This window comes from Carettochelys insculpta, chromosome 2, assembly GCF_033958435.1.
Source record: "Carettochelys insculpta isolate YL-2023 chromosome 2, ASM3395843v1, whole genome shotgun sequence".
Taxonomy (NCBI): Eukaryota; Metazoa; Chordata; order Testudines; family Carettochelyidae; genus Carettochelys; species Carettochelys insculpta.
Window position 1 is genome coordinate 218627339 of NC_134138.1, and position 27607 is coordinate 218654945.

The window sequence follows — 27607 nt, forward strand, 5'->3', positions numbered from 1 at the left end:
CTTTTTTCAATAAAAGGTGAGACTGACAGTTGCAAGAATGTGTCTATTCATCCAGCACAGAGAAAACTCTGAAGAGATGTAGCATCTGTGCAGATTACATAAGACAATATTGCCTGACATTCAATTGTTAAAGAAGGACTACTCTTTTTGTCCTTGGGCATTTTCAAAAGGAAAACTAGACAGCTGTGGGTGGAAGTTTCAAGATATGCATCCTCCATCCAGACACCTAACTATGCATATAATAGAAATACAGTAGCTCGCCTATTCCATTGGCGGCCAGAGCAGGATTGGTCCCTACTGTACACTTTGGTGGCAATGTGTTTGGATCATGAAATTTTAAATGGAGAAAGACTGGAGTTTCTAGTACTTTCAGTGATCCAGTAAAGCTGACAAGTTTTTAATTTCACTACAATATCTCGCAATATTGCTTTTAAAAATTCTCTCTCCACATTTGTTTATACCTTTTGAATACCTGTAGACAGAGTTATGCCACTCCACATCCTGAGTCATCAGCAAGCAATAGTTCTCACTCAAGTTTCTTCATGAATCCATGCTTCTAAATCCCTCAGGTTGCTTGCTCTCCTCTGAATTTTCTTCAACTGTTCAAATAGCTTTGTGGTTACACAATACTTAGAATAAGCGACACCAATATTGAGACAGCTTTAGAATGAGACAGTCATTTTCCTCCTGTCACACTTGATACATATGTACTTCAAAATTGTACTGGCTTTTTCTAATGATCTAGCTCATGAACAGCCGTATCCAGTTTGCTGTCCATTATTAGTTAACATCTTCCAGCATCAGATTTACAGGCTTCTCATTCTCAGGGAATACATTGTACCAGTTGAACCTCTCTCGTCCAGAACCCTTGGGACCTGACGGATGCTGGATGAGAGAATTTGCTGGATGATGGGAGGTCAATGTTTTCTAGCTCATTACCAACACTTCCACTGCTTACTGGGCTCTTAGAAGACCTTAGGATAAATCACAGCTAATTAAGAGCACAGAGCCAGGATTGGTGGCTGTAAACAAACTGTATGGGACCACGGGAAACTTGGCCACACCCCTGGTAAGTGGTTGTCCGACTGACTAAAATTATGCCGGATTATGGAGTTTGCCAGATAAGAGCAGTTCAGCCTATATTACAAAATTGGAGAGATATGAAAGTAGTTCACTTCCTCTCGCCCATTAACTGCTTACACTTCTGAGGCACTTCACTGCCGTGGCTGTTTGGTTGAATAAGCATGGAGAGAGGTCCAGTTGGTGCTCAGTAAATCTGCTCCTTTTGTTTGTGCAGTAGAAGGATGACCTTAGATGACAAATCTCTGGTGCACAGCCGGCACACGGCTGCCAAGAATAGCACCATACTCTCCCACACGAGCCAAACTTCAAAATAATTCTTAAAATTATATGTATGCACCACAGGAATTTGAGTAACTCAAGTCTTGTTATATCAAAGCAAGGGAAATACTCAATATCACAAGGAGTCAGACCCTGGATTGAGTGCTTGAGTGCTCCACTCCATTGTTCTACGTCAAAGTCACCACAAATTTTGTATAAACAACCAAGCACTATGAGAGAAGCTATCACAGATAAGGCTTGAGACACAAACCGGTGTGTTAAGTCTGTGCAGCACATGCCTGTACTCTGCCTGTCTCAAGTTTGCTTTCATGTACATCAAATTTACTCCTACTATTTAAACAACCCTTTTCTGGGTTAATTGGCAGTGTACTTGTGCAAAGGCTGTGTGTTCCATAGTAAGATTTAAGGTAAATTGTCAACAAACTGCCCAATTACCAGTTTATTAAAGCACAGCCTCGAGTGGATTTACTATTGTGCTTTCCAAATAAAGTATGAGGGCCTCAGTAAGTTAAAACCATCTTAACTAATTTTAGGGAGGATTTGCATGGTTTATTTTTCTGTTACTAAAAGTGGCTCCTAGAATAATCACAATCCTCACCCATATTTTTAAAACTCCAGCTCCCCCTGCCCTTCTTCTCTTTCTGCGTGAGCAAAGAGTGGAGAGATTCTTCCCTGCTTGCTGAAGAGGACCAATTTATGTGAGTTGGTCTGAAGCAGTGATATCTACATGAATTCCAGCCAATCAATCAGAATATAGCTCTGGACAGAGTCCCAAGCTACACATTTGTGAAGTACTTCTTGTGGCTATCAACAATTAGAAATGTACATCAATTCATGCACTAGCTGTAAACTGGGAAACAAAGGTTTACCATGGGTCTTTTCATTCATAGATTGGAGATCTCTACAAAACTGAGCATTTACCTCCATTTTACAGATAAGTAAACAGAGAGAGAAGTGACGTGATTTGCTCCAGGTCACAAAGCATGGGGCAGAGGTGGATAAAATTACTATTGTGGTTAAGACAGCAGATCTTGGTTCAGTTCCTTTTTCTGCCACACACAACAAATGACCTTGATCCAGTCACTTGATCTTTTTACCTGTTTCCCCTACCCCCCAGCCGTAAAAGGATGATAATCCTTCCTCATCCCACAAGCTCTTAAAGATCAACTGTAGAGCTAGTCAGAAGCTTTCAGTGGTATTCAGTAGAAAATGGCAATTCAAAACTGTTTTGGGGAGATACTTGATTCTGACATCCCTGTTTCAAAAAAAATTTTTTAAACAAGTTTCAACCTTTTTTCTGAACAAGCAGTTGGTTTTGTAAATTTAAAAAAGAGAAAACAAAATTATCTGGAAAATGAAATTTAGATTAACCTACCCCACATGGGGGCAGGGATAGCTCAGTGGTTTGAGCATTGGCTTGCTAAACTCAACATTGTGAGTTCAGCCCTTACAGGGGCCATTTAGATATCTGGGGCAAATACATTATTAAAAAAAAAAATCTGAGGGATGGTGAAAAGTCCTGCTGTGAGGAGGGTAGGTGACTGGACTCAATGACCTCTCATGGTCCCTTCCAGCTCTATGAGATAAACTTGTCTACACATTGTTTCAGAGCATTGTGATTATTCAGATTCTTATGTGAGCTGGTTAGCAAAAATGAGATTTCAACTCAATGATTTTAAGTGTGAATATTTTGAAATTTCAAAGTCTCATAGGACAGGAAAACCCCTCATTGATAATATCTATTAAACTCATTCGGCCTTTGCAAAATGCTATGGTGATAAGACAGTAATAAAAAATAGTGAACATTTAAAAAAAAATCCAGGTTTTTTGGACAGCCAGGGCATTGCCTATTGTCGATTTTAATGCTATGAACCAATTGCAGGGTTAAGAGGCAAGTTCAGAGACTATAAAGAGCAGATGGCATTTACACTTACCTCCAAATCACAGACAGAATGAAACCATCAGTTGCCAAAGAAAGCATGTCCCTTTCTTTAAGGAGAAAAGCACGAGAAAGTAGGTGATGTGAGAGTTAGAACAATTTTAGTTTGTACACATTTCACTGTCAGTTCTTTGATTATATAGCTCAAAAATAATGCCATTCCATGACAGATTTTCTTTCCACAGAAAAAAAGGATGGTGATATCACTTATTTGTTACTTCACTACAAAACCTTGTTTCCAGTTGTAAATTTTTGGTTTAAAGACTCTTCCAAAGCAAAGAGTATTTGCCATTGGGATCATACCTTCCTAGAGCAGCCTAGGAAAGGAAAGGAAAATGTAACTCGCATAAAGCACTCAGTTTATTGCCAAACCTCAAAATTATATATTTGAATTGTTAAAGTGTCAAATTGCCTATTCACAGAAAGTTAAACATTCTATGAAAAAAATTCATAATTTGTTTATTGTACATGTTACAGTTTCAAACATTTAAAAGCTCCATTGGTGGTGGTTTTAGAGGAATCCTTCCCAGTGAAAATTTCTTTGCTTCAAACTGCCTCAAGTCCTCAGCTGATAGTTCAGTCTTTGGTGTGAACAACTTATCAGAGGTAACACAGCTTGTGGCTGCAGGAGGTGTTGCATTATATCCAAAGGCACTAGCAGGTTGTCCAAATGAAGAATTGCCTGATTCTGGGGCAGGAGTAGCAACTGCTGCATTAACAGCTCCAAAGGCTGGATATGAGGTTGTGGTTGAAGAGTGTACAGCAGAGGAACTGCCAAATCCTGTAAATCCAGAAGCCCCAAAACCACTTGTTGTTTCAGGCTTTTTAAATGAAAAAGAGGCTGCACATGAAGCTGGCTGGCTGCCGAAGCCAATGGAATGGGCTGATTTTGAGGACGAAGTCATACCCAATGCTGAAGTATCCGGAACAGTAAAAGGGCTTCCAAATGTATTGGTGCTTCCAGAGGATGCATTGACAAGTTCAGTATTTGTTTTAAAGGAGAAATTGCTGGCACTCCTATTGCTGCTTATTGGAAAGCCTGCAATTATAAACACATATAGAACCCTTTGGATCAGGTACACTTGCAATGTTAAAACACTTACCAGAATATCGCAGAAAATCAAAGGCAAAATTAAACAGCACTAGCTATTAATAGAGGAAGAAAAAACCCCTTACTTGATGATCCAAACGTTGGAGGCTGTTGTCCACCAAATCCAAAAGCAGACGATGGCTGATTAACGGCATTTTTCAGCTCAGATAGCTTTTAAGAAAAGCAAATGTTTTCACATTTTAAAAGTGAGAAAATGTAAATCTTCATAGAAAGAAACAACCAATAATACAATACTTCTGACAACTAAGCCACAACTAGCTTCAGCTGAACAAGTTACTTGGCATGGTTCTTTTAAATATGTTAGGCCATATATGTAAAGCCTAAAAATACCGTGTGGCAGGGGTGGAGGGATGACAGTGTTGTCAAATCCAGAATACCACCTTTCCCTTTCCCACCCCCGCTCATGTGTTCAGAGATTCTTCACTCTGTATTATCTCCCAAAATGTGCCCAAAGCATCATCTTAGATCTGACTCCAGATTACTAACAAGCCTCTCCAACTGCTTCTCAGCCTAGCCTTTTGCTATGGATGCCTCTCCATGGCTGTAATTTTGAAAGCACAGACCATAGCTGAGAATTTCAAAGCACTGCAGAGGTTTTTGCAACACATCTATAGGTTGAACCTCTCATCTGGCATCCTTGGGATCTGACTGGTGCCAAATGAGAATATTTAGAATCATAGGGCTGGAAGAGACCTCAGAAGGTCATCCAGCCCAGCCCCCCGCCCAAAGCAGGATCAATATTAACTAAAATTATCCCAGCCAGGACTTTGTCAAGCACAGACTTACAAACCCCTAGGGACTGAGATTCCACCATTTCTCTAGGTAACCTCTTCCAGTGCTTCACCACCCTCCTAGTGAAAATTTTTCTTGATATCCAATCTGAACCTCTCCCAATGTAACCTGAGACCATTGCTCCTTGTTCTGGAATCCATCACTACTGAGAACACTCTTTCCCCATCCTTTTCAGAACCCCACTTCAGGAACTTGTAGGCTATCATCAAATCGTCCCTCTTCTGCAAACTAAATAAATCCAAATCTCTCAGCCTCTCCTCATAGGTCATGTGCTCCAGCCCCCTAATCACTTTGGTTGCCATCTGCTGTACCCTCTCCAATGCACCCTGATCCTTTCTATACTGGGAGACCCAGAACTGGATGCAATACTCCAGTTGCAGCCTCACCAGTGCCGAATAAGGGGGAATAACTTCTCTAAATCAGCTGGAAATGCTCATCTTAATGCACTCCAATATACCATCAGCCTTCTTGGCTGGACCACAGGAGGTCATTACTGTCTAGCAGCATTGCCGAGACTTCTGTGGCTTACTGGGCTCTTAGAAGAAATCAAGGGGTAAATTACAGCTATATAATAGCACAGAACACAGAGCCATGACTGGGGACTGCAAACAAATTTTATGGGACCACGGGAAACTTGGCCACACCCATGATAAGAGGTTGTCTGGCTGACTAAAATCATGCTGAATTATAAACGTTGCTGGACAAGAGTTTTCCAGATTACAGAGGTTCAACCTGTACTAAAATTGCCATACTTAGACAAGCATTTCCAAGTCTTAGGGTGTGTCTACATGGGCACAAATCTTTGAAATAGCCATGATAATGGCTTCCAGCCGCAGTGGTTCGAAAGTGCCGCTTTCAAAAGCGCACGGCTCCGCGCAGCTACACGGGGGTCCTTTTCGAAAGGACCCAGCAGCTTTTGAAATCCCCTTATCCTTATCACCGATTGGAATAAGGGGATTTTGAAAGGTGCAAGGTCCTTTCGAAAAGGACCCCTGTGTAGCCACGCCGAGCCACGCACCGCGGCTGGAAGCGTCCTAATGCTAATGAGGCGCTGAATATTCAATTCAGCGCCTCATTACTAATCTTCAAAATATGGCTATTTCGAAGATATGTGCCTGTGTAGACACAGCCTTAGAGTCAAGAAAGACAGCTGTTCTTAAATAACACATTGAAGTTTCCAAAGCCAAGAAGGAGGATTTAGAATTTAACCTAAATAGGAAATGTTTGGCTAAATCCTCATAGCAGCTGCATTTTCTGCACATGGAACTTCTGCCAGATCATCTATGCTAAAATCAATTCAAAAGGCCAGTAAATAAGGATTCCGTTTCCTCCCCATACCATGTGTTAGAAATTGGTTAATCACTGTGTAAGCAACTAACTTTGGTACGTGTAGCACACTGGCCTAACGTATTAACAAAACTATTTTGACCCAAATAAAACATTCCTATTTAAACTGAGGAGGAAAAAACTTTACTTATATTTCACTTTTCACTAAGACTCACCAACGATACTTTGGTAGATGCATTTAGAGTCTTCAATTCACGCAACCTATTTTGCCATTGGTTTACTAATTGCTGGACTGAATTTATCTAAAGACAAAAAAAGAGACAAAGACATTTGAAATGTGTTAATGATGCAAATAAGAAATAGAGTAATGATTTAACTGAAAATGCCTAGTTTTCTCAAATTATGAGGATGCTCTCTCATTAGCCCAAACGTAGTAAGACACATCTATCCCTTCCCAAACCTGGGCACTATACATTTGAACACTGAGAATCTGAAACTCAGTATTCCTTCAACTTTTTTTTTTACAAGTGCTCTCAGACCAAGTGTATTGCTTTGCATGTACAATATATGAAACATGACCGAAAGATACTTTGTTCAATGCAAGTTTTACTAACGCAGAGGAATTCCAAATTTTAGCTCTACAAGAATACTATTCAATCTTTTTTATTTCTGGTACTGTTGACATGGTATGTTCTGAACCATGAAATTGAAGTTCCAAGACTTCATTTAAGGCTGCCTCTGATTTCTCACAAAAACACCCTTACATCACAGAATAAATTCAGCAGTAATGCTGTCTTGCTTACTAATTAACTTATTCTCTAATATAATCAGTTCCCTTAAAATGTGGAGACCATTAGCACACAAAATTCTGTAGCGATTGCTAAAGTACAGTAAATCCAGTTTTGCATTACAGGAAAAGCTGTTTAGTAATGATTAAAACTTTAAACATTACAATATTGTGTACATCACTATTTCACATTAGGTAACATTTATGACAAGTGTGAAAGCACAATTTAAGTAGGTAAAGTTTAGCATTTCATAAAGAAACATCAAAATAAGAAAAGACCGCTGACATCAAAAGCCCAGGAGAGTAGAATGCTTAATTTTTTTACTACGCACACTGCTCACTTTCAGGTGGTCTCATCACCACAAAACACATCAGCAATTTTATTCAGCTTTAACAAATGCTGGAAGATTAGGTTGTCTGACATCAGCTCTTAAAACAGACTGGGGAATTCCTAGTTTATATTTTGTCCCTGTTTATGAATGAAGCATACATGATTTGGATAAGACTTTCATGGAAGAACTACATGAAGTAAATAATTAAGAGCTTATATATTGAAGACCTCACAAACTTGCATTCAAATATTCAGTGAATCTCTCACAAAAATCTTAAATTTCAGTTAATACACTGTCCACTACCATTCAGATTAATATTTAGTAAGCTATAATCCAAGGTTTTATAAAAACTTTTCAGCATTACAGCAATACCAGACAAAGAAAATATATAAAACTGATTAAAATAAATGTACCTTTAACTTTTTTATTTTTAAGGCAAAACTTTATTAGAAAGTTCTATTTGGAAGGTTCACTTTAGAGATTTGAGGAAGCAAATGTTCCACCTCTGGCAAAAAATACAGGGTCAATATTTTTTAAAGGGTCATGCTTTTTCTTTTCATGTGATTCAATCATCTCTAATAACTTCTGCTATTTCTGATAGTCATTGGCTTGTCTGACTAATAACTAAGCAATGTTTCTCGCGGGACAGTTTTCTCCTACTTCCCAAGAAGCCTTGGTCATGCCGATAGTGCTTCCTGCATCTAATCAGTCTAGTGGTATTAGCAATTCTGCTGAAATGCAGTCCCCAGAGGAAGAAAAGTTGTGCAAATGTCAGTCAGATTAGGATTGGGCATCCAAATCATGATATTCCAGAAAAGATAGTTACCTGTTCTGTAACTGGTGTTCTTCGAGATGTGTTGCTCATGTCCATTCCCAGTTGGGTACACGCTGGCATATGCCCAGTCGCCAGAAGCTTTTTGCCTTAGCCAGTAGCCATAGGGCCAGTGCGGCACCCCCTGGAGCAGCACTGATATGGCAACCATTATATGCACCATCCAATCCCCTCCCCCAGCCAGCTCAGTTCCTTCTTGGCAGCTACTCCGACAGTGGGGAAGGCAGGAGGGTTTTGAAAGGGACATGACCAACACATCTCGAAGAACACCAGTTACAGAACAGGTAACTGTCTTTTCTTCTTTCAGTGATTGCTGATGTGCATTCCAAGTTGGGTGAATACAAGCCACTGCCCCAGAGGCAGGGTCAGAGCCCTGGAAGGAATGCAGAGCAGCCCTGCCCACTGCAGCATCTTTCCATGTGTGCTGTGTCAAAGCATAATGTGCTATAAATGTATGAACTGAAGACCAGGTAGCCGCCCTACAGATGTGCTGGACAGGTACCTGCACCAAATATACCAGAGGACACCTGCACCCTAGTGGTGTGAGCCCTAACTGGCGGAGGGGAAACCCCTGTGAGTTTGTAATGCTCCTCGATGCGTGTCACTATCCAGGAGGAAATAGGCTGGGAGGAGACCAGAAGGCCCTTCATCCTAACAGCTACTGCCACAACCACTTGCTGTGTTCTTCTAAGAGTCTAGTCCTATCTACGTAGAAGGCCAGTGCCCTTCTAACATTCAAGATATGTAAACATTGCTCCCTCGGGGAGGCATGCAGCTTTGAGTAAAATACCAGTAGGGAAATGTCTTGGTTAATGTGAAACACAGAGACCACCTTAGGCAAAAAAGTGGGGTGAGGTCTCAGCCTAACCTTATCTTTGTGAAACACTGTGTACAAGGGATCCACTGAAAGTGCCCGCAACTCAAAACCTTCTGTCCGAGGTGACTGCCACCAAAAACGCTGTTTTGTAACTCAGAAATGGTATGGAACAGGTAATCCAGGGGCTCAAAGGGGGCCCCCATAAGCCTGGCTAACACCAAATTGAGATCCCACAGAGGCAGTGGCACTGAGACCTGGGGCTTGATTCTCTCTAAACCTTTCAGGACCCTTTTAACCACAGGGTCTGAAAAGCCAGAAGACGTTCCATGACCCAGGTGAAAGGATGAGATAGCAAAGTGCACTCTGACCGAGGAGAGGGACAAGCCCTCCTGTACCAGACCGCATAGGTAACCAAAATCATCGGGATGGGGACTTGTGAGGGAGACAGCCCTCTGAGAGACACCCATACCAAAAACCTTTTCCACTTAGCCAAATACATCAGCCTTGTGGAGGGTTTTCTGCTATCTAACAATACTTCCTTTATGGGATCTAAACAGGCCAGCTCCCGGTCCCTCAGCCATGGAGCATCCAGGCAGTGAGGTGCAGCAACTGGAGATTGGGATGTTACAGTCTCCCCTCTTGCTGCATCAGCAGGTCCATTCGGACTGGCAACGTCATTGGCTTGCGGGTTGACAGGTCCAGGAGGGTTGAGTTCCAATGCTGATGGGCCCAGGCTGGTGCCACCAAGATGATCCATGCACCATCTGAGCAAATCTTGAGGAGGACCCTGTGGACTAGCAGAATTGGAAGGAATGCATGCATCAGGCTGCCTGACCAGGGGACACTGAAAGCGTCTGCCTAGAACCCCGGACTCTGATTGCAGTAGGAGCAAAACAGCCCGCACTGAGATGGGAGGCAAAGAGGTCCACCTGGGGATACCCCAACTTCCGGAAAAACAGAATGACCGACCTCCAGGTGGACTGACCACCTGTGAGCCATAAAGGACCTGCTGAGCTGGTCTGCCAGCAAATTGTGTTCACTTGGCAGGTAATGGGCCTGCAACACAATTCTCTGCTGCGTACCGAAATCCTAGGGCATCATGATGCAGGGGAGAGGAGCACGCACCCCAGCTCCCCATTTGTTGATATAGTAACATTGTTGTCATAGTGTCTGTACTGACTGTCATCCAATGCCCTGCAAGATTGGTCTTGAAAATCATACATGCTAGTCTGATGGCCCTGAGCTCCCTCACCTTTACGTGGAGCCAAAGGTGTGAAACGCTCCAAAGAGCCTCGGTTCATAGTTGACTCAGGTGTGCTCCCCACCCCCAGTCTGAAGCATCCGTTACTAGGGTAAGGGAGCACTGCTGAGGGCAAAGAGGACTCCTGTGAGGACAGCCTGCTCATCCAACCACCAGTGCAGGTCGGCAGAGTCCACGGTGGTATCGTAACCACCATATCTAAAACTCTCTCTTACAGGGCAATACACCGACTCCAACTTAGCTGTAGAGGCACATTCCACCTAGCCTGCTGTACCACAAAGGGGCATGCTGCCATATGACCCAGCAGATGCAGGCAGCACTTGGCCATTGTGGTAGAAACTGCAATGATGTCCTACATGACTGCCACCATGTTTCTGAACCTGTCGTCATCTGTCAGGAATGCCCTGGCACACCTGGCGTCTAACTGGGTTACTACGACCTCTACTGAGTGAGATGGAAGCAACACCAACTTTGCATCATTGATCAAGAGACTGAGGCTCATAAAAGTTTGATGGATCAGCTTCACGTGTTGAAGCATCTGCTCCTTGGAGCGACTCTTGACCAGCCAGTTATCCAGGTATGGGAACAGCTGCACCCCTTGCCTGCACAGGTACACTGCTACCACCACTGTGAACTGATAATGTTTTCCATCTGCCATGAACCTGAGGAACCTCCTGGGAGGACTAGATTGAAATATGCATCCTGTAAGTTGAGAGCAGCGAATCAATCCCCCAACTCCAGTACTGAACTCATTGAGACCTCTTAGATCTAGAACAGGACTCAAGCCCCGCTTTGATTTCAGAATTAGGAAATACTGGGAATAAAATCCCTGCCCCCTGAACCAGGGAAGCAGTTCTTCTATAGCCCCAGAACCAAGGAGGGATTGTAATTCCTGCCATAACAGGATCTCATGAGAGGGGTCCCTGAAGAGGAGCAGGGAAGGAGGTTGGGAAGTGGGGTACAAAGAAAACTGAATGGCCTATCCCTTTTCCACCATATTCTGGACCCACCAGTCCATGGTAATGCTGCACCATGTACAGTAGAAGGGAGATACACAGAACAAAAAAAGTAGGGATGCTGGAGCCAGTGAAAACAGTTCAACACTCTTGACTGTGCCACCAAAACTGAGGTTTTGGCCCCTGTGGGCCCTTTTGATGGCCCTGATGTTGTTGGCCAGAATGGCACCTGCCCATCCTATTCCACCTTCTATTGCTGTCTCTTTGTGGCTGCGGAAGTTGTCTTTGTTGTGGATGGGGTTTAAAATGCCTGTGCTGGTTGGGAGGCATATGTAGGCCAATCGAATGTAGGGTGTCCCTAAAGCCTTTCAGACTATGCAGTCTTTTATCTGAAAACAGGGTCAGGCCATCAAAGAGGAGATGGTGGATCATTTGCTGGACTTGTGTGGCAGGCCCAAAACTGTAACCAGGCCCCCCTGTTCACTGTCACTCCAGAAGCCATAACTCTCGTGGCAGCATCCATAGCATCCAGTGCCGCCTGCAGGGCCACCCTTCAAACCAACTTGTTCACCACCACCACCACTGTGAAGTCCTGCTTGGCTTCATGTGGTAACAGTTCAGAGAACCTAGACAGGGCACTGACTGTGTTGTAAGCATATCTGCTAACCAGAGCCTGCTGGCTAGCAATCCTCAGTTGTAACCCTCCTGTTGAAACGTTCCTCCCATAGTGGTCCAAGCACTTAGCATCTCTATTTTTTCCGGACGGACCCTGGAACCCTTGGGTGCTCTCTGTGGTTTGCAGAGTCCACGACCAGGGAGTCGGGTGGGGGGTGGGTAAACAAATATTCATTACCCTGGAGTGGGACAAAGTATCATCTCTCATTCCTAAGGGGTACAGGAAGGGCGGAAGGAGGGGTCTGCCAAACTGTTTTAGCCACAGTGGGAATTGTTTTGATTATGGGCAGAGCCACCCTAGTGGGACCTGCAGAGGACAAAATGTCCATAGCAAGGTCCATCTCATCCTGGACCTCCTCTGCCTGCAAGCCCAAGTTTTGGTCCACTCTCCTGAGGAGTTGCTGAAATGTCCTACCATCCTCCAATACTGGTGAGGCTGATGAGCCCACCACTGCCTCATTCAGGGAGGAAGAGGATGATAACCCTTGCACCTCCATTTGGAGGGGAAGGGCAGTGGGGACCTGTTCATTCAACTGTGCTGCCCCCCCCCCCACCCCAGGAATTATGGGGTAACCAGGAGGCACCACGGGTGGAGCAGGCACGAGAACCAGCTGGCAAAAAAACCCCACCACCCTAAACAGGCAATACAACTGGTGCTGGTAGCGCACCCTGTACTTGGGCTGGTACCGATGTCTGGGTTGGTGCCTTCTGCCCTATTGGCACCAAAGGGACTATCACCGATGATGCCAGCAGCGTTGGGGTCCACTCCCCCTGTGAAGGTGCCAAAGATGACACCGATGAGATAGATGCAGGTGGCTCTGCAACGTTTGCTGCTTCCTGCTGTTGCTCCAGCAGCGGAGTGCCCAGCAACAGTGACGGTGCTGAGAGCAGTCTCGGTGAAGCTCCTAGCACTGTTGATATTACTTCCACACTCTGGCCCTGCACCTCATGAAATGCCCACGGGGTCCAGAAGGGCCACTGTTGTGTTGCCTGCGAAGCCGGCGGTGAAGCCGTATCATCCGAATGATGACTACGGTGCCAGCGACAGCTATGGTGCAACCGTCTAGAGCTACCACTGCGTCCACAGCTCGAGTAAAACGAGTCCAACACCAATTCTAAACCAGACAACCACAGCATGGCCACCAGAGTCAGCATCAAAGTCAAGCGTACTGATGACAGTGCCAGTGCTGGAGCATAGGGCACCTGAAACTGGACCAATCACTCCCTGGACCAGCACCAGAGTGCTCGGCACCAAGTACGGTGTTGATGCCAGTGTCCATGTGAACGTGGGGGTTGGCGTCAGTGTTACATCCATAGGCCTGATCACTCAGTCTCAATGCTACGGTGCTGGTCCTCCATAGACGGAGAAGGATGCGGCCCCTTCGTTTGAAGAAGGCCTTGTGCTGCTCGAAATGCCTCCAGTATTGAGGGCAAGACCAGCACCTGCAGGGTCCCGCTGTGCACTGGCTTCAATGTATGTGCCTCCTGATCTACAACAGTGCATGCCAGAGCCTTGGACTTGTGGCTGCCAAGCTTGAACGTTAGTGACCAATGTCCATCATACCTACTCTTCTCCTTTGGCACCAGAGATTGACTCCTATGGCGCCAAGGCGGCAACAGTGCCTGTGCCTGCTCCCGGTGCCAAGAGTCCTTTGACAGCACCGTGGTAGGCAGCGCCAGTGCACTTTGCACCAAGAAGGCTCCGCTCTCCACTCCTGCTGGGGACTCCTGAGGTTTAAGAGCTGACTCCATTAGCAGGACTTTAAGGCATTGGGCCCTATCTTTCAAAGTTCTGGGCTTAAAGGCCTTACCAATTGACCAGCTGTCACGCAAGCGACCTTCTCCCAAGCAAATCGGACAAGCAGAATGGGGGTCACTCTTGGGCATACATTTGCCACACCTGGAACAAGTCTTAAAGCCTGGGAAACAAGGCATTCTCTAGCGCTCAGGGGGATGGAAAGCCCCGCCTCGGCTATCAGTTAAGCCAGTAAGGACTAATTACCAAACACTAGGACTATTTACACTTCTTTGAGAACTATTTACAGTAGAGTAGGCTACCAGCTAATAAACTGAAAGGAGAAAGCAAGAGCTTCACCCAGCAGTACAGCAAGAAGGAACTGAGCAGGGAGGGGCAGGTGGTGCATTTATTGGTTGGCATATCAGCACCATTTCAGGGGGCACCACACCAACCCTATGGCTACTGGCTAGGGCTTCCAGCAACTGTGTGCACGCACCACCGCACACCCAACTTTGAATGCACATGAGCAATCACTTGAAGAATAAAGCAGTTTTCTTTTATAACCCCAGTATGAGAGATTTTGGGCAGCAAATATCCAAAGTCTATTTAAATGAACATAATTAACCTGAGATCTAGTCCTGGACAAAACATTTGAGATAAGGTAGTTTCAATGACATTAATCTGGGGGTTTACATCAAAACTACTGTATTTTTAGAAATGTTTCAGTTCCATGTTAGCATGTGAAACACCCACACAAATGGGAAACCTTAAAACTATCACAAAGCGTAATCGCACAAAACTTTTTCCAAGACGCATCTTTCCTTTCAAACTTTGATGGTTAATATTAGGCGTTATTTGAGACAATTAATCAAATATTTTCAAACAGAAATTTGACTTCTGACATCGTTAGCATGCAATAAAACAAATGTTTTCCAACATAGGATTATTTCCTGTTTGGGAGGAAAAAAAGACTAAAAGGAAAAGTACTTTAAAAATTAGCTTGGATTATTGATGGTGTTATACACAGTTACATTACAATCCATACTCTGGCATTTATTTTAGCATGTCAAGCAAGACTGGTGATAAAAGAGGGGGGAAGAACAGAGGAATATACAGTCAATGAACACACTTTCCTGACTAGAGAGAGGGACTACAGCTTATTTCATTTGAGAACCTAGTACTAGCTATCCTAGGAAGAAGAAAAACAAAAACAAAACAAAACACACTCCTTTGCCACTATAAATTGTATCTACATTAGGAGGCATTACAGATTTAGCTGTAGGGGATTTAAAAAAAAAGAAACAATGTTGGCAGTGTAGATGAGAACATTTTTAACAGGAGATGAGGGGAAAGAAAAAGAAACACAGCTAACAGGAACAGAATCTTCACAGTGCTGAAGGTCTGTAATACAAATAAATTAGGCTGTTTGTGCCTCAGAAGTTTGACTGAGTCATCTTTTAGTCATCATTTGTAAGTCTGGTAGTTTGTATTATGAAAGGATGCAGACGAAACTTGAATCTGACTAGTGATGTTGGTGTAAACCAATATAATTAGCTCAAATACATATGCTTTTTGACTTTGTAGTCATCTTTACTAGCAACATCACTATCATTCCACAATTTTTATAAAATCACCTGTACTAAACTGAAGTTTAAAAAAACATGCATGCACAGTTACATCAACTGGTGACACTTCAAGAGATGACGACACAGCAGATCAACTGACTGCATTCATGGCAGGCATATCGCTGCTTCTTATTTCCCTTGGTAGTTTTTCCTATTCCCCCCTCACCTGTTAAACAGGACAATTCCTACCATGAGACTCCAGTGTTAAATTATCTCCACTGCCAACCAGGTCCCTTGACACTAACAAGACTTTAGGAGCAACAAGAACATAAAATAAAAATTAATAGCTGTTGAACAGAGGTCTTTTACCAGTACAGTTATAAAGGGTAAACCAAGCAAAACAGGGAGTTTCTCTTCCCTGTGCCCTGTGCTCTGCCACATCAAAATCAAATTACTCAGCAGCACAGACATTAGTGTCAAGTTCTCAGGATATGCTTCAAGCAGTTACACAAACAGTACAGAGAAGATTTTAAGGGCTAGTAAAGGAGACACTGCATGAGTAAGGATAAATGTAAAACAGGAAAATTTAGGCTAAGAGCAATCCCTGTATTTAAATTATGTGGGATTAGCTAAAGACCCCCTCTGACTGACTTCCATGGAGTAGCTGCATTAACAAAGCAAGTGCCCAGCACTTTGGGGAATCAAACCACTTTTGTTAGCTATCTAATTTTAGGCATTCAAGCCTGACAGTTTTGGTCAATGTTCTCAATTAAATTTAAATTGGAAGCCTACTCATTACATTTAAAACTAAAAACCAGCCAATTTGTTACAAGAGTGTATTTTGGCATTCTGAATACTCCTTGGAATTACCTGCACAAATCAAATGAGCCACCACTACGCTGAAGTACATATGCCACATGAGGAAAAGTTCGTAATACTTTAAACAAAAAACTTACATAGTTCTGAATATTATTGTTTGCTCTGCAGTTATAGTATTCAAGATGCAACTCTTCTGGTGAGAAGTCTGGAAAACCTGCAGGAAAAGGATCAAAATCCTCAGAGAAATATACATTGTTTAAGAGCACTTCTATAAAGCTACAGGCAGCACCAACAATAAGTCAATTAAAAAACACAAGAAGTCCTGTGGCACCTTATAGACTAATAGCTATATTGGAGCATAAGCTTTTGCGGGCAAACACCCACTTTGTCAGATGCATACGCGTACGTATGTATGTATTTGACTAAGCGGGTCTTTGCCCGCGAAAGCTTATGCTCCAATATCTGTTTGTCTAAAGCCACAGGACTCCTTGCTGTTTTTACAGTACAAATTAACATGGCTACTTCTCTGATAAGTCAATTAGTTACACTTTAAGAAAATGCAAAGGCCACTTGTAATAGAACTGCAATGTTCACAGAACACAGAATCAGAGAATCCTATGGCTAGAAGGGACCCCAGGAGGTCATCTAGTCCAGCTCCCTGCTAAAGCAGGGCCAACCCTAACTAAATCATCCCAGCCAGGACTTGGTCAAGCTGGGACTTAACAACCTCTAGGGATGGATATTCTACTACCTCTCTAGGTAAAGCACTTCAGTACTTCACCCCCTCCTGGTGAAACAGATTTGTCTTAATAACCAACCTACACCTCCCACTCTAACTTCAGACCATTGCTCCTTGTTCTGCCATCTGTCACTAGCATTCCTTTAGAGCCCTCCTTCAGTAAGTTGAAGGCTGCTATCAAATTGCCCCTCACTCTTCTCTCCTGCAAACTAAATAACCCTAAATCCCTCAGCCTGATCATGTGCTCCAGCTCTATAATAATTTTTATTGCCCTCCGCTGAACTTGCTCCAGTACCTCCACAACCTTTCTAAGTGCGGGGTCAGAACTGGACGCAATACTCCAGATATGCCTCTCCAATGCTGAATAATAGCTTCTCCAGATCTGCTGGAAATGCTTCTCTTAATGCACCCCAATATGCCATTAGCCAGCTACAAGGACACACTGTTGACTTACATCCAGCCTCTCATCCACTGTAATCCCCAGGTCCTTTCCTGCTGCACTGCTACTTAGCCATTTAGTCCCCAACCTGTAACAATGCTTGCGATGCTTCCATCCCAAGTGGAGAACTCTCCACTTGTCCTTGCCGAACCTCATCAGATTTCTTTTGGCCCAATCATCCAATTTATCTAGGTTATTCTGGACCTTATCCCTACCTTTCAACACATCTATCTCCCCCGCTAATTTTGTGTCATCCGCAAATCTGCTGAGGATGCACTCTATCCCCTCTCATCCAGGTCATTAATAAAGATGTTAAACAATACTGGCCCTAGAACTGATCCTTGCAGCACTCCACTTGAAATTGACTGCCAACCAGACATAGAGCTATTGATCACTTCCCGTTGGGCCTGTCTGTCAAGCCAGCTTGTAACCAATCCATACTTCCTTAACTTATGAGCAAGAATGTCGTGGGAGACTGTATCAAAAGCTTTGCTAAAGTCAAGATATATCACATCCACTGACTTCCCCATGTCCACAGAGCCAGCTACCTCCTTATAGAAGCTAATCAGATTGGTCAGGCATGACTTGCCCTTGGTGAATCCATGTTGACTACTCTTGGTCACTTTCCCCTCTTCCAACTGCTTCAAAATAGATTCCTTGATGATCCCTTCCATGATTTTTCTGGGGACTGAGGTAAGGCTGACCAGTCTACAGTTCCCTGGATTGTCCTCCTTTCCTTTTTAAAAGATGGGCACTATATTTGCCTTTTTCCAGTGATTCGGGACCTCTCCCAATCTCCATGAGTTTTCAAAGACTCTGCAATGACATCTGCCAATTCCCTCAGTATCCTTGGATACATTAAATCTAGACCCATGAATTTTTGTGCATCTAGCTTTTCTAAATAGTTCTTATCCTGTTCTTTACCCACCGAGGGCTTCCCACTTCCTTCCTATACGATATTGCCTAGTGCTGTAGTTGGAGAACTGACCTTGACTGTGAAGCTGAGGCAAAAAAAGCACTGAGCACTTTAACCTTTCCTACATCATCCATCACCAGGTTACCTCCCTCAACCATTAACAGCCCCACACCCTTCCCTGATAACCCTCTTATTGTTAACATGCCTGTAGAAACCCTTCTTGTTGCCCTTCACATTCCTTACTAGCTGCAGTTCCAGTTGTGGTTTTGCTTTCCTGGTTACTCCCTGGCATTCTCCAGCCATATATTTATATGCCTCAGTCATCTGTCCAAGTTTCCATTTCTTATATGCATCTTTTTTGAGTTTAAGCTCATGTCAGATTTCCCTGGTAAGCCAAGCTGGTTGCCTGCCATGTTTGCTTTTCTTACTGTGCATCATGATGGTTTGTTCTTGTGTCTACAATAAGACTTCTTTAAAATACTGCCTCTTCTCCTGAACTTCTTTCCCCTTCATATCAATTTCCCAGGGGATTCTGCCCCCACTTCCCTCAGGGAGTCAGAGTGCTCTTCTGAAATCAAGGGTCTATATTTTACTGGTCACCTTTCTTCCTTTTGTCAGAATCCTGAAATCTACCATCTCATGGACACTGCAGCCCAGGTTGCCACCCACTTCTATTTCGCCCACTAGTTCTTCCCTGTTTGTGAGCAGCAGGTCACATTGCGCACAGCCCCTGGTTGGTTCCTTCAGCACTTGTACCAAGAAGTTATCCTCTGCATTCTCCAAAAACTTACTGGATTGTCTGTGCTGCTGCTGCATTGGATGGCCAACAAATTTCTAGGTGATTAAAGTCTCCCATGAGAACCAGGGCCTGTAATCTGGAAGCTTCTTTTAGTTGTCTGAAGAAACACTCATTTACCTGATCTGGTGGTCTATAGTAGATACCTACCACAACATCACCTCTGTTGTGAAACCCAAAGACTCTCAACTGGCTTTTCTCCCTCCATATACTGGAGCTCTGAGTAACTCTACTGTTCTCTCACATACATCACAACTCCTAGTTTTCTCCCATGCCTGTCCTTCCTGAACAGTTTATACCATTCCATGACAGTGCTCCAGTTTTGTGAGTCATCCCACCAAGTCTCTGTTATTCCAATCACTTCAGACAACTTTGACTGTACCAAGCCTCTAATTCTTCCTGTTTGTTTCCCAGGCTCGTGCATGCCAAAAATGAAGCAACCTATCTTTTTATCATTTCCTTTTTGTTGCATCACTAATTAAGTCTAGATCCTGGAAGAGTTCCACACGAATGAAACAAGTGAAAATTTTGACAACTTAATTCTGTAGGAGATGAGCTTTTGTCACGTGCATTTCTACAAGGCAAATGGCATTTATGGATCCTAAAAAAATACAATGCAATACCTTGAGAGAAGCATTCTTGGTAATAGGACACTAGGGGAGTTACTACCTGAGATGTTAGGTTTTTCTTTCATAGGTGAATAACAGGAAAACATCCATTGTCCTGAAGATTCCCAGACTTCCATGTCCTTTATTATGCCTTCGCTAGAAAAATTAAACCAAACCAAACAAAAAAAAAATTGACTAAAATTAACGAATTATTTGATTAAAAAAAGAGAACAAAAAATTATTTCAAAATAATTCTACGCCAGATTATAAAGACACTCCCCTCACCTTGTGCACAGTGTACACCATGAGCAGTCTCCTTGACATTAAGGGAGTAAGCATTTCCCCATCCTCTCTAGTAAAGCTGAGCCATGGAAGTTAATGATTTACATACATGGAAGTAAGGCACTCCTTACCATGATGCCTGGGAGAACTGGACCCTCAGTGAGCAATTGTGATATCTTACAGGAATGGCCACTTTTTAAATGTTTAGCTAAAGTACATAAATTGCATAATGAATTAAGCAAGCTAGATAAGACCGGCCATCTGAAGTTAAATGATTCCCTCTGAGGGCTGCACAGCATTATCTCAACATCACTGTTTGACAAACCTTGAAAGTCACAGATTTCTACAGAAAGAAAGAAGCTAGTTTGTACAGCAACAAAAACTAAAATGCAGAAAGACTCAGACCAAAGGAAAAACATGTCTCATCTCAGTTTTAGAAATATACACAAATCAATATACTGTAAAAGTACTGAAATAACAGGGATATATGATTATTAACTAATGCAAAAACAAAATGGAAGTATAATATTTAGATACAAAAAACAGAGAAAGCAAAAGCAAGGATACTGTACTGTAAAGTATTTGAACTTTGCTTAAAATGTTGTGTAATAAGACACAAAGGTTTATATGAGGTAACCAAAATTTTGGTAAATTTTAAATGGTGTAAAAATTTCCTCTTCCTACTCTAGAAAAGTGACCTGCAATGGAATATAGCTATAGACTGTGCCCTTTAACTGTATTTTGTGTGTGTGTGTGTGTGTGTGTGTTAATCTGTCACCTCTTCAAGTGTTAGCATTATTAGCACTTAATTAACATGGCTGAGACATCAAAATCTTAGTTTCCCCCTAGATCAAGGCAGCTTTAACGCTTTCTTTTTCAGAACATCTGTTTAACTGAACAGAGAATAAAAGCCACTTCAGGCCTCAATCAATACCTCAATCCCTAAATACTTGTGCTATAAAAATCCAAACAGTGCCCCAGTCTCCAGTAGCCAAGACCTGACCTTTTTTGGTTCAAAACAAGCAGATTTTTTTTTTCTAAAAAAGTAACTTCCAAAACCTTCTAGGCTTCCTTGGAAGATGAAAATAAAGCAAATATAAAAAGAAAGAAAAAAGAGATACAAGCACAATTTTTCCCCCCTTTTGCAGATCATCTTTAACGAGAAGTGCAATTATTTTTTAAGAACAGCAATTTGAATTCAGAAAGGCTGTGTTCATTTTAAAATAAAGCTCATTGAGGTTCCACACGACTTAGTATCCCTAGTGAAGACATTAATATTAACAAATTATGTATAATGTACAATACATATACATTAGAAAACTCCTTAGATTGGCATTCTGAGGAAAACATATTATACACTCAGCAAGCACCTCCATGAAAACCTATACTTTTAACATTGATTTTCTAAAGACTTTCTAGATGCTCAAACACAGAACGAGGACTTACAGAAGTTTCTCATCTTCGTCTCTGTAGCCACTGCCAAAATTTTGCTCAGAACTTAACGCAGAGAATCTGTTTTGAGAAAATCCCACATTTTTATTGCCTGGTGCTCCATAGTCAACGGAGGGTCTGAAAAATGCCTTTCCATCACTTCCACTTCCACCCCATGTAGAGGGTTTAGAGAAATTAGATGGTTGGACAACACCATATCTCTGGTTATGGCCACCCCATCCTCCTCTGCTAGTACCTTACATTGAAAAACAAAAACACAATAATTAAATATGCTTTCACGTTTTCCTCACTGCCATTAATCAAGTAAACCAAGCCCAGCTACATATGATAGCACTAAAAAGTACAGAGTGACCATGAAGAGACTAGTACTCAGACATAGCTAACATTTTGAAAGTTGCATTTAATGTGATCAAAGTTGTTTCGTTTACAGATATATGGACAAACTAAGAGCCCAGGCCTGCAATTACACTTCAAGCAACTAAAGTCTTGTGAGCAGTCTCAATTAATTTAATGGGACTATTTATACACGTTTGCAGAATGGTGTCTTAAGGTATCCCAGTCATATCTCAAACCTTTCGAAAGGCCAAAAATCAAAAGCAAAGTCTGTCTATGTAGTATTGGCATAGTGTCTGTCTGCCCATGAGCTGTCCATCCGTGAGTCCGTTTGTTCAAGAACTCCTCCTAACCAGTCAGACCTAGGATCACCAAATTTGGTATGCAGCATTCTCTTATAATTTAAAGTAATATCAGGGTTGGGATATGGCAGGAAAATGGGATGTGCCTAGAATTATTTTGTTTCCCATAACATGGAAAGTGAGTGTGTTGATAGGAGGCACATCAGGCTACGCGGCAGGAGCTATTTCAGGCAGCCCGGTATACCTCATCGCAGGAGGTTTATAGGGATGCCTCAAAAGAGTGCTTTATTTCAGCATGTGGCACTGTTTGAACAGTGCCACATGCCAAAACAGCTTATTTCAAGGTTAGGGCACTGTGTAGACATAACATACTGCAGAGTGACTGCTGGGAACAGCGAGTGCAGAGAAAGCTATACTTCAGAGTGACCACAGTGGGGCAGCCACACCAGGAAGACAATGGCCTGATGGGACTTTTCACAGTGCCAACCACCAGACCAGGTAACTGACTCCCCTGCCCCAAATCCCACCCTGGACCCTTGGCCCCAGTGCTCATAGGGGGAAGCCCCACCACCATGGCCCAGCTCCTCTCTTCCTAGAGGAGATGCTGGGGCTGGGAACTGGGACTGCCTCTGAGGAGATGTCGGGATGAGGCAATGTAGTGCTAGCTCCACCTCATTCCCTATTATGAGCACCCCCTGACCTCGGCACTGACTCCTGTATCCCCACACCTGAGCCCACCCAAACCCTGATCTCTCTCTTTCAGCCTACCCCAGTCACCTGGCCTGAGCCACCCACCTCCTGTACTCATTCTAGCATTCCCCATTCGCTGAGCACCCTCATACCTTCCCAGCCCTGGCCTCAGGAACCCTCACACCCCTTGCCTTCAGCTCTCCCAACCTCCTGCCTATTTAAATACAACATGTACATTTTCCTTTTAAATTTCCCCATAACCCCCCTCCCTAAACAAACAAACAAAAATTACTAAAGTTAAGGACCCAAGTAATGATGGATACATCTGCTAGTAAACCATCAGAGACACCAATCAAATTAAAAAGAAAAAAAAATGACGCACAAACATCTATATGAAACTAACCCATTGCTACTGCAAGTAACACTTAAGATTACTACATCTGAATGGCTAGAAAAATATTTTCACTATTTTTCCATTAACTTATTTTGCCCATTTCATAGAACTTCACAAGTCTCCAATTTAGGCCTTACTCCTAAAAGATGATCTGCACAGCCACATCCCAGGCCCTGCCAGGTCAAATCCATACAGTCAGCTTGGAAGAACGAGGCCCTCATTTTCACACTGCCTGTTAGAGATTTCACAGAGCAACAGATCCAGAAAAATCAAAACCAATGACAAGGAAACATAACTGTAAGTTACAAACATTTGCTAGGAGATGCAGGAACAGGGAAAGCACCAGAAACTATTTATTATACTTTTGAAATGGATCGGATTCCAGGATATCAGCATTCCTTGCAAATCAGAAATAATCAATCTATTTAACACGCCAGGGTGCTTGTGGATTCCCTTTCAAATTGTCCATTTGGAAACAACAAATCATGGCACAATTATGTCTGTTTTGTCTGTGGAAGAAATATGGAAAACCACATCTATGAAAGTGGAATTGGGCAAGGTTTTTCTCAAGCATACCTATAGTTCATTTTCCTTAACACTTACAATGTCAGAGTCCTACCAGTATTCCAGGTCACTCAGTAATCAAAAACAAAGGATTTGAAGTTGGAGGGGATGAAAACAACAAGTTCTAGAAACTTAATAAACCAGAGTACAGCTAGACAGGCTATACTTTCTAATAAGAAAAAAAAAATCAACTTTTTATTTTACAAATACTATTAACTCCAAACTATGTCATTTACAATAAATCCCCACATGAGCTATGTGAAATAGTGACAATGGCAAGGATGACTGACGGTTCGTATGCAACTCCAGAACATTAAATAAAAAGGTAAAATGCTCAACTGTTTGCTACTAAATAAAGTCCTCCTATTTGAGCTGACTGTTATTTAACCTTTTAAACTTTTAAGTTCTTGAGAAAGCCTACAGCATTCAGTGCTCCTAAATTCCATATTTATAGTAGGTGCAACACAATTCTTTATATTTCCTTTAGAATCTACTGGCCAAGGAAGTGGGAACTCACGCTTTACCAGCACTGCTTACTAAGGTTGGAGGAGAGTTCAAGATGCCTATTATCCAAGAATTACACATTATCCCACCACAGCAAACAGTCTGAAACATCAGGTGGTAGCAGCTGCACCAATGGTTACATTGTTAGGGGACAGAAAAGACACAAGTCTGGGCATTCTGACAATACTTAGGTAGGTAGGGAGGCAGATGACAAGACCATCTAGCATTATAAATTTAAAACCCTAAGAGAACAAGATTTTGGCCGGGATTTAAGTCTGCAGGTTTTGGGGCAGATTGCTAGATGCGGGGAGGGGGCAGTTAGGAAAAACCCTTTCCGAGCGCAGGTTACCCCGTGCCTGTTAAGGGCTTCCTGCAATCTGCCTCTGAAGCTGTCCGCAGTTGCGGGCAGGGACCGGAGAGGGTCAGACCAGCGCTCCAGGGTAATTACCGCTGCTGAAAGCGCCCAGGCCGTAGTCACAGACCAGCCCCAGGCATGAGGCAGGCGCGCGGCTCAGGGCCGCGGGAGGCTGGATTTGCCAGAGAGATGACTGACTGGCACAAGCCCTGGGGGAGAGGCGGCTAGGTCCTAGTCCCTATGGCCGGGGGCTGTAACCGAGAAGGGGGGCTCCTCCGGGGGCCCGACAAGTCGCGCCACTTCAAACCCAGGGCTCGGGAACGCAGCTCCCCGCCAGAGCCCAGGGCGGTGGGCGCGAGGTGCCAGCGCAGTGCCGCTCTGAGGGCTGGCAGCGGCTAGGCACAGGCGGAGAAGGAGAGAAGCGGGTACCCTGGGAGGGCGGCGCGGCCTGCCCCGAACGCCCCCCGCCGCGGGGATGTTCGTTCCAACACCTCTCGCCAAAGCGGCAACGGCCCTGCAAGAAGTAGTGGCAAATGGTCATGGCAGCGGCCGAACCCGCCAGGGGGAGGCCTCTGCTGCGTCACAATAACCCGCCAGCACAGCTGCCGGCTCAGGCTTACAGCACCGTCACATGACAAAGCCCACGCCCCGCCTCACCGCTAGACATTGCGGCGCTTTTCAATGACCTCAGCGAGCCTCCGGCGCAAACGAGAACGTAAGACGAAAACTTTTTCCGGTTGTGACGGAAACTGCCAGTTGAGGGGCCCAATGATGAGCGGAGTGGCTGCTCCGCCCCTTTTGCGCAATGTAGCGCAGCAGCCAACCAGAGAGCCTGTGGAGTTTGCCGCCGCTCCCCCCCATATTACTTGCAGGTGCAGCTGGACGTTACCTGTCCCCTCCCGGGCGCTCTGTGGCCCAGGTTGTCGCTCGTGTGAAAAAACGGGCCTTCTGTTAGGCGGGAGAGAAGGCAAATAGGTACCTTCGTAGGACAAAGCCCCGCCGGGGACACCCCCCCGCGACCCAGCTTCGCCCGAGAGAAAGCGGACCCCTGCACCCCCCCCCGCCCTTTCTCCAAGGCAGGGATCCACCTCGGTCCTAATCCCCTAGGGATAAGGACGAACAGACGTCTTTTGTTCCAAACGTTAATTACCCCTCCCCCTCACCTTTTCCCATCTAACGTACCAGCGTACTCTGGTAAAACGTACGGTACGTACTTACGGGTAGCCTCCGAGGGAAACGCTTTTTTAAAGTCCATTTTACCTTAGCCAGCTACTAGGCCTGCTCTGTTTCTTCAACGTTTTAAAAATTCTACAGTATAAATATGTAAAATATCAGAATAATTTGCAATGTCAGAGAACTTGGTTAAGTTTATCTTAAGTCTTCTCCCGCCCCCCTCCGGTGCTTGTGGTGAGATAAGACAAATGTTAACACTGCTGGTGGTACTGAATAAAATATTTACTGAACAATGTTTGTTTCATTTCTCTCAAAGGGTGCTTCTGATACTTAACACAGAAGCCATAGTTAAAGATCATCATTACAGTTGCTTTATACATGGAATTACCCGAGAATGAAGGTTTTGTTACACTCCCAGTAACGTTCAAATACTTGATATCAACAATGCAGACGACGAACCAGGTTTAGCATGCTCTAGGCAACAGGCTAGAATACACAGCATGACAAAACCCAAAACATAAGCCCTAATCATACATAAATAAGTACCATCTTCATTACTTTGCACTCGTTTAGGTCAATAAATTAGACAAAAAGCATTGAAACAGACTGATTAAAAAAAATCAATCCACCCCTTGTTAAACAAAGAAATGCCTGAAACCAGAAGTACTGTGAAGAAGTTTCAACAAAATGAAGTTGTTTTTTAAAAACTGTTATGATGGTCAAATTTTCAATCCCTTTCATTCTTTGTATTTATAGATTTGTAGTATAAAGAAGTTTATCAAACCCCTAATGTGCTTCAGAATTTTCAAACCATGCCAGCAGCCATAAAAAAAAAACTGTTCATCCCAGACAGTGTAGAATTGTATCCAGTCTATGAGAATATGTCAGATACTTTAGCCGCACAGAGATTCAAGAAAGATCTGGAAGCTGGTATTTTACCAAATGTATACAGAACTTGAAGCAGAGCATCTTTTAGACATCTCATTTTCCTTCTGGTAGGGTAGTCATAATTAAGTATGTACCACTGAAATTATTTTGTTTTTAAATCAATGCCATCTTGATAGTCTGGGGGGAAAGGTCTGAAAAATGATAGCAAGTTATAGAACAGATAAAATTAGAGTGAAAACTTTCATGAACTCACTAATGTGCACACCAGTACAATCTTATGCATATAGCAGTTTGTAGTTTTTCAAAGGCAGCAATTATGACATTATTGACTTTGATAAGTGTACAAAAGAGGTTAGCTGAGAAGCCTGGCTTATTTGTGCTGTAAACTGGAGTGTAGGGAACTGGAAGATTATAGTGTTTTATAGTAACAGAGAGGAAGCCGTGCTAGTCTATACACTATCAAAACAAAAAGCAGTCAAGTAGCACTTTAAAGACTATGGTCTGAAGAAGTGGGTCTGTTCCACAAAAGCTCACCTAATAAACTATTTTGCTAGTCTTTAAAGTGCTACTTGACTGCTTTTTGTTTTGATAGTGTTTTATGTTTACAGTGAAGTTTTTGATTATTTGTATACATTTACAGTACCGTATACTTCAGTCCACCGATTTTTCAAAATCTTTTCCAACTTTGTAAGTATAAAATTGTAAGGAATTTTATGGTTGCAGTCAATTCCAATAGGAAGAAAGTCAATAGAACTATTATACTTATCTCCTTCATTCCCATAATCTTCACAAATAGATTGATCTCTACAATACTTACAGCACATTTGCCTAGGAAAAGACTGGGAATTGAACCCAGTGCCCAAATGTACAGATCACTATTATTCTGATGAATGAAATAT

At 43.2% G+C, this 27607-nt stretch overlaps 1 protein-coding gene across 2 annotated transcripts; it reads right to left on the minus strand.

Moving 5' to 3' along the window:
• Nucleotides 1–3300: 3300 nt before the first annotated feature.
• On the minus strand, nt 3301–25236 carry NUP42 (nucleoporin 42). 2 transcript variants are annotated; one of them, XM_074986174.1, is made up of 8 exons: nt 25077–25091; nt 23362–23456; nt 21500–21740; nt 19833–19927; nt 16411–16487; nt 6707–6793; nt 4478–4562; nt 3301–4340 (listed from the first exon to the last, which is right to left on the minus strand). In XM_074986174.1, exons 2-8 carry the CDS (start codon nt 23387–23389, stop codon nt 3781–3783), a joined length of 1173 nt encoding a protein of 390 aa, XP_074842275.1. In that variant the 5' UTR covers nt 23390–23456; nt 25077–25091; the 3' UTR covers nt 3301–3780. The 2 variants fall into 2 exon arrangements, with proteins under 2 accessions (XP_074842275.1, XP_074842274.1); XM_074986173.1 differs by lacking the exon at nt 23362–23456 and having other exon boundaries at nt 3302–4340; nt 25077–25236.
• Nucleotides 25237–27607: the final 2371 nt, after the last annotated feature.